Raw genomic sequence first — 7,900 nt, forward strand, 5'->3', positions numbered from 1 at the left:
TATTATTATGGTTAATATGATTGTTATTATGATGATTATTTTATTGTTATAATTTTATGATCATGGTTATATTTATTATTATTTTATTATTATGTTGCTTGATGATATTTATTGTTATTGCTTGATCACACCTTTTATGCATGTTTAAAGGGAATTTTGGTATTTATAATCACGCTTAATAAGATAATTAATAATCTTGTTTAGGGTTAATTGTGATTATAATTCAAGTGATCGCCAATAATAGTTTATTTGTGCATTAAATTCAACCAACATAGATTAAACAGGTTTAGGGTTAATCTATTGATTGCATGTTAATTAAAAAGCGCACATGAATACGATCAGAATAAAGTAAAGACCTATTATTAGGGCAGGTTCAATCTCTTTTAGGTTGGATTTGTACCTTATTCCCCAACCCTTATTTGGTTCAAGACCTTATGGAGTTGACGATCTCTTGGATCGTTAAGGGGTGTAACCTTCATCCTATGAACGGTTTACAAGTTCCTAAAAAAAAACTTGTTGGCGACTCTTTTGCTCTATCTTCTTCCCTTTTGGACGCCACCGTACTTTAGTGTATGATCAGTGGGGTTCAAGCTAGTGGGATTAAAGCTTGAAATTATTCCCTACAGTTACGAATAACGGGGTTATTTGTAACGGGCAGTCAAACTGTCCGTTATAAATACTATTGAACCCAAATTTAAAAAAAAAATGCAGCAGGTGATACCTGCTACACTGCTAACTTGATAATCTTCTATGATGCCAAATTTTAATTACTATTATCAATATTCAATAATAATAAATGTAAAATTTAATTAATTATAAAATCAAATATACAAACTTTAACAAATGTCCAAATTGAATTTACAACAACTCCCTAACATGAGTCAAAAGCTACTATATAAATAATACTCCGAACATCTGGTAGATTCTCAATGCCCAAAAGTAAAGCATCCATCTCATGTTCAATAGGTAAACATGTAGAGCCGTAGAGGTGAATTTGAAAGGTCCATCATGGAGTTGCCATTCCTCAGAGATCATGCACATATGCTGTTGGATAGAAGCATACTCAATTAATTCTGATAAGCAACATATATATAACATCAAACTTGCAGAAGATTAGAACTTACATTGACTGAATCTACTGTTTGAAGTTGCTGAGATTCAACCCTAATGTCCCTCACAAGTTTAGCATCATTTATCCCAAAATAAGATTGTAGATATGATGATACCTCCTTGCAAGATGAAAGTTGTTCTCCTGTTGGACTGCAGTAAGATAATAGTGAAAAATAAAAAACAACAATCTTCTTCTAAATAGGATCAATATCCAACTAATCCAAACAATGTGATGGGCAAGATCATTCTATCAATTTAAATTGCTTGAAATGACCATATAAAGAATGCCTGTAGACTTCATGACATGGATGAGAATCAGACAATGATTCAAGCCGCATTATCAATAATCAGTCCCTTTAAACTCTTATATACACCCGGTTTACTCATTTGATGATTAAATGAGCACTAATCACTATAATGAGCAAAAAATACCCTTGGTTCACCTAGCTACTAATCCCCACCTCCCCGTCTCAGTGTCATGGCCCATCTATTTTATAAGATGGCACGAGATTAAGCCTGTACATTTCAATTTCAAAATCCAAAAAGCCAGAAAACAACAAAATGCTTCTTTTTTCCTCCACACTCATTCATATATTCACAACCATACATAATGGGTTACACTGAGTTACTAATAACATGAATAACAGATAGGCACTCGTTGCTCCCAAAAAAACAAAAACCTAACGAAAGGGCCACTGAGTTACTAAAAAGACTCGGTGGTTAATCTGCTAGCATAATAAGGAAGATTCAAATAACACTGGACATGTGTGTAAGTGGCAATAATGAGGCCTCAAATCATCCCAAATCAACACAGAACAACTTCAAACCTTACATAATTCAAGATTCCAGAATACAACACCAGTATTCTGTTTTTAGCATCTGGAATACGAATCTCTAATGCAAACAAAACAAAATCAACAAACTGCAAGAAGCTTCGCATGCAAAATTTTATAAAAAACATTTAATAGGCTTATTGTAATCATTGAAAATGAATCTAAAGCATAAGATCAACCAAAAACTAACGTAAAATTCGTAGATATTCAGAAGCATAGATGTAAGCAATTTGAGGCAAAATAAGCTTAAACAATCGCAAAAAAACAGTACTATCAAAAAAGTTCCATTAAAAAAGCAGCAAATCACAACAACAAAGTACAACTACAAACATCTAATAACCTAACATTTATGACGATTTAATAACGAAAAAATAGCAAATATTTTGCAATTTAACACAACAGAATATGGATTCTAGCGTCGATCTAAACCGAAAACATCAAAAATTGAAGAACAAAATAGAAATCAATCCAAATACATATATAAAGAAATCATAGACCAGATCCAATTTCAAATCAAACTGAACAAATTCATCAAATCAAAACAAAAGATAAAAAAAGAAGCAATGATAAGCGTAATACAAGTGAAACAGATGATCACAGATATTATAATATATATTAATATAGACATACATAAACACATACACATGTAAACATAAAATTTTAGATGGGGCTTACAGCAGAAGAACCAATAGATTCCAGGTGAGACATTGGCTCTCCCACATACTTGACAGCTTTCTTGAAGTACTGATCTTGATTGAATACCTTTTCAGCCTACATTGTAAAGTAAGATTCATGAATAAATAATTAAATAAACAAAAAGGGAATAAATAGGCATGAAGACAATATTGAAAAGGATTCTGCATGGTGACAAAGCCCCAGATATTCAGTTTAATTAATTCAATAATGTACAATTAATCAAAATATTGAAAACAATACAGCATATAATGTTGGGGAATGAATAAAGAAGATTTTAGAAGCTCATTATTGTGGAATGAAGCATGATGGCTCATACCTCAACATTTTTCAATCTTCGCAAATATCTTAGTCTGATTAAGATCACCTAAACTTGCAGCAGCTCACGTGCCTAAACAAAAACAAAAAGATACAATTAAATATAGGAATGCATAGGAGGAGATTACTCAAAAGATAACCATATTGCACCACCTAATACTTGGCGAACATCTTCTGCATGACGAGTATATGACAGTGAAAGGAAGTCAATTTTGTTTTGAACACCCCATGTGCTTATAACCTGAACAGCATTGAAGAGGTCAAATTATTGATCCAATAAGAACAAGAATGCTGGAGATAAAAGGCAAAAATCAAGCATAAAATAAACCAATAAAAACCTGCAACCCAACAGCACGCCACCATCAGCACGCACCTACGAAATTCATCAAATCGCAAAGTCAGATTTGATTGTATTTCAATAATACAAGTGCTTCAGCACGACAAATACATACTCCAAAATGACAGTATATCTCACCCATCAGCTTTAATTTCAATCAAAACAAGTTTTAACTACTACCTAAGTCAAAGTAATTCAGCATACTACTTAATTCTCATTTCATCAACATAAATCTCACAATAACATAATCAATCAACCAATCCAAACTATCTAAAAGATTCAATTGTAGCACAAAAATATAATTAAGCCCATAAACTTGAATATTTGCAAGTTCATATAAGACCCAGAAATATAAATTGATAAAAAAAAATATCGAGAAAAAGTAGAAAAATTAAACTTGAACCTTCTTCAGTTGTTTTTGGCACTAGCGGCACACATTTTGAACAAAGAATCACGAGAGATACCTGTCACAAACAAGCCGAAATCAATAAGGCCAACACTTATAAAGATCAAATTGTACCATTATTTTATAATCTATGATCTTAAAAATTCAACAATCACAAATATAATTCATAGAACAAATCCAGATCTAGTAAGTTTTTCTTCCTCACCCTCAACACTAATTCTATTCGTATTTCCAGAAATACTGCTAGGTACTTTGCTGCTTTGAAGGTTACACTTTTCTCTTCATCCTCTTTGATTGCTTCATCTCTATTCAACTTTAAAATCGATTTAACTATACTGAACTTAGGGTTTAGGATTCATCAAAAAAATAAAAACAATTGGAAAAATCAAATTTGAACTTAAAAATAGAATTCTAATTAAAAAATTAAGGTTTTTCCCCCGATGAAAATCTATCAATTGGTGCTTATGAAAAAGTAATTCAACAAAAAATGAGGGAACCTCAATTAAGAAATCGATTTGGGGGAATTAAGAAAGAAAAAAAAACAATATTTTGCTCCAGATCTAGCGAAAAAAACACCAAAAATTAAAAAACTTAATATCAAAAACACCAAAAATATAGAATACCTTGGAAGTTTGAGGGGCAACATTCCTTTCCTAGACGACATTATAGCATGTTTCGACCCAAAACAGCTCAGTTTTCATTGTAAGAATGAGAAGAGAGAGAAAGCTAGAGTCGTATGAGAAGAGAGAGAAAGAGTCAATTGAGGAGAGAGAGAGGAGGAGAGGAAAATAAGAAAAGTGAAGTTAGACAGCTAGGGTTTTTAACATCTACTCCGTAATTTCGTATATTGTATTTGTATCGGGCAAGTTTTTCCTGTTACGAATAATATAATTATCGTAACGGGCAAAACGCTGGCCGTTACAAATAACATATTATTTGTAACGGACACCTTTTTGCCCGTTACGAATACATATCCTCTAAATCTCCGCGCTGTTTTAATGTAACGACTTATTATTTTTCCCGTTACGGATAGGTTTATTGTAACTGGCATACTTATGCCCGTTACAAATAGGGTGTTACAAATAGGAATTTTTCCACTAGTGTACTAATTGGTGTTTTCTAGTGTTTTCGTAGTCTTTGTTGAGTTTTGTAGGAAATTGCACCTTTGGAGCGTTTTCTCGGGTTTTTCATGGAGCGGCTACGGAAATTAGAAGAGCACGACCATCTTTGAAGCCCAAGGCCGGTTAGAGTCATCAAGCCGGTGATTAAGGGCTCGGTAATCGGGATACCGAGGTATTTGGACCGAGTATTCAAGACCCGAAGAGGAAATCCGGATTGGGCTGATGAATCAAGCCCAATCGAAGTCCAAGCCTCGAAGAGAAGCAAGAACCCGATCGGGCAAGCATTAGCTCGATCGGGCGTGGCATGCAACTTTGGTGCTGGTGCGTGGCCTAAGGCGCGCCCGATCGTGCGAGCATTTAGCTCGATCGGGCGTCGCTGCTGAGAAGAGGCGCAAGGAAAAAGGCGCGCCCGATCGGGCGGCCTCTAGCCCGATTGGGCGAGTGTTTTTCTCAGAGCTGATTAGATTAGTTTTAATTTTTGTTTTGAGGAATGTTTAAGTACGAATTATGTACGTAATTTTGGATTACCTTCTTTTTTAGATTTTCTCTCTCTACTTAGGATATTTCTCTCTCTTAAATTCTCTCTCAACTTTTGTTCTTAATTACTCTCATTAATCCAGATTTCTTTCGGTAACAATTTCTTCTCTTTTAATTTCAGCTATTTCATTTACTTCTTTGATTATGTTTTGTTTTATTTATTTGATTAGTTTAGTTATGATTATGTCTGAGTAGTTTAATTCTAGGGTTTATGGGGATCCATAATTAATATGAAGGGATAATTTGTTATTATTGATTATTGGTATTGCATGATAATTTCTTATTAAATTGTTTTAATTCTTTGCAGTTAGATTATGAATCGAGCAGATGTTAATTTAATATTAAAGGCTATTTTTAATAGGAACTTAGATCTAGTAAATTGCGAGAGCCTGTTAGATCTATGTTGATTAATAAATTGCGAGAGCCTGTTAATCATTTTAATTGTGCAATGTTAATTATTAATTATTATGTTTTATCCCGGAATATTAATTATTGAAGAACATGTGACCCTAGGCCTTCTTATTATTGTTTTTCTCCCTAAACTTATTCTTTGTAGTATAAAATTTATTCCCAAAAATATTGGTTACTTAGATAATTTAGATTATAATAATTAATTAGGAGTAAAAAGACTTGTTTCCCTGTGGAGTTCGACCCTACTTCCCTATCTACTTTAGTTAGAGGACTTAGGTATTTACTTTTGATTAGGGGATACGACTTTACCCTGTCACTGGGTTTATTTTCTGGGTTTAATTTTTGTAATTTTAGTTTATTGTGAGTTTTTATTAATGTCGGTGTTTTAATTGATGCAGGGGAAGAATCAAGGTGTTGATTTTGGAATTTTGATTTCAATGTTGTAATTTTTTTTTCTTCGATGTGTAATTTTTTTTTTCTTCGATGTTGTAATTTTTTTTTTTTGAATTTTGATGTTGTAATTTATTTTATTTTTTTGTATTGTAAAATAACAATTTAATCATCAATATATTTCTGATTATATTTCGTATTCAAGCTTGTTATATGTTTCTGATTATATTTCTTATTTAATGATCAATTTTGATCAATATATCTCTGTATGACGAAGTGGATAAAGCAAACTAAAAAAAAAAAAAAATACATGAATTGGCACCAGTTAACCGATGCCAATTGACTTTAATTCCAAAAAAAAAAAAAAAGTTATGGCACCGGTTAACCGGTGCCAAAAATCAATTATCGCACCGGTTTGAACCGGTGGCAAAAAGGGGGGTAATTGGCACCCCCCATATTGACACCGGTTCAAACCGGTGCCTTAGGCCGGGTTTGAACCGGTGCCCTTTACTATTTTTCTACTAGTGCAAGTACTGTTATCATGCTCATCATCAGACCCTCTTGGACTGTCCAACTCCTCAGAATTAGAGGTGTACTCTCTCTGCAGAGTTACCTCTTTTTGTAGCAGCTCACTTTGCAAAAACACTTGGTCTTCATGTGTATCTTGCACATCCTTCAAACTGGCATTCACCTCTTCTAAAATTTGCCTCCCACTTTCCTCCTGTTGTCTGGCCTCTTCTGGTCCCTCATCTTCACCCTCCTCCTCCCCCACTCCGCAATCTATTTCAGTGTCATCAGAAGCAGAAGAATCAGATCCAGATTATGATTCAAGATCAAGCTTTCTCTTTGTCTTCTTCTTGCAATACCCCTTTGTTCTCCTCTTTCCCTGAGGTTTTCCCTTCACTTTCTTCCCCCTAGAAGTGCCTTCCTGCTCACCTTGCTTCCCCTTCCCTTTTACACTCTCTGTGGGAACCCTATCTGCAACCTTATCTGCTTCTTTATCACCCTCTGTCACCCCCTTGTCTTTTTGCTATTTTAACCTAGGGCTTCTTCTTATCTCAGTAGGCTTGGCAACAGTGTTTTGACTATTTGGGTAGGCTGAACAGTATTGGGTTCTTCACTTACAGCCCTAAACTGTTCTTTGCTAGTACAGTAAAGTACAACAAAGCCATCCTTACTTTTAGTCTCTAAAAAGCCCTTGACTTCCTCTTCATTCACAATTTCCCTTTTGCCATTTTTTTTGAAAGCTTTCCCTTTTTTTTATTTTATTATTATACCAAATACTCCACACACTAGGCACATGCAAATCTAGCTTAACAAACCCCCAAATGCAACAAGAGCAAGTGCACTGACATGTCACTCACTTTACAACTATGCCTCCAAAACTCTCATCCTCCTTCATACACAACCATATTCCTTCCCATTAATTTTTTTTTTCACAAACCCACCACCTAATCTAACCTTAACATCCACAAATTCCTCATTATCAGGGACCTGTTCATAGTAATAAGCCAGTAATGAATAAAGCAAGTTTGGCAATCAATAGTTTACCAACCCAACACAATTGTTTATTCATTCAACACATGTAGCATAATTAAACAATTTCCCCAATTAAACAACAATTAAAGTTCCAATTGCAATAATAAACAATTGTGAAAATAATCCATTACACATTGAACCCTAATTTTACACATAATTGCAATTATACCATCAACAACAAACAAATACGAAATTCAATTGTATA

The 7,900-nt window shown here is 33.8% G+C and overlaps 1 protein-coding gene across 3 annotated transcripts; it reads right to left on the reverse strand.

Moving 5' to 3' along the window:
- Positions 1-787: 787 nt before the first annotated feature.
- On the reverse strand, positions 788-4,500 carry LOC145587758 (uncharacterized). Of its 3 annotated transcripts, XM_081644573.1 has the most exons (9): positions 4,321-4,500; positions 3,903-4,010; positions 3,695-3,755; positions 3,293-3,327; positions 3,108-3,195; positions 2,956-3,027; positions 2,619-2,714; positions 1,125-1,260; positions 788-1,044 (listed from the first exon to the last, which is right to left on the reverse strand). In XM_081644573.1, exons 6-9 carry the CDS (start codon positions 2,961-2,963, stop codon positions 892-894), a joined length of 393 nt encoding a protein of 130 aa, XP_081500699.1. In that variant the 5' UTR covers positions 2,964-3,027; positions 3,108-3,195; positions 3,293-3,327; positions 3,695-3,755; positions 3,903-4,010; positions 4,321-4,500; the 3' UTR covers positions 788-891. The 3 variants fall into 3 exon arrangements, with proteins under 3 accessions (XP_081500699.1, XP_081500595.1, XP_081500658.1); XM_081644469.1 differs by lacking the exon at positions 3,903-4,010; XM_081644532.1 differs by lacking the exon at positions 3,903-4,010 and having other exon boundaries at positions 2,956-3,195.
- Positions 4,501-7,900: the final 3,400 nt, after the last annotated feature.

This window comes from Chenopodium album, chromosome 1 (assembly GCF_948465745.1).
Source record: "Chenopodium album chromosome 1, dcCheAlbu1.1, whole genome shotgun sequence".
In the NCBI taxonomy this organism is placed as follows: Eukaryota; Viridiplantae; Streptophyta; class Magnoliopsida; order Caryophyllales; family Amaranthaceae; genus Chenopodium; species Chenopodium album.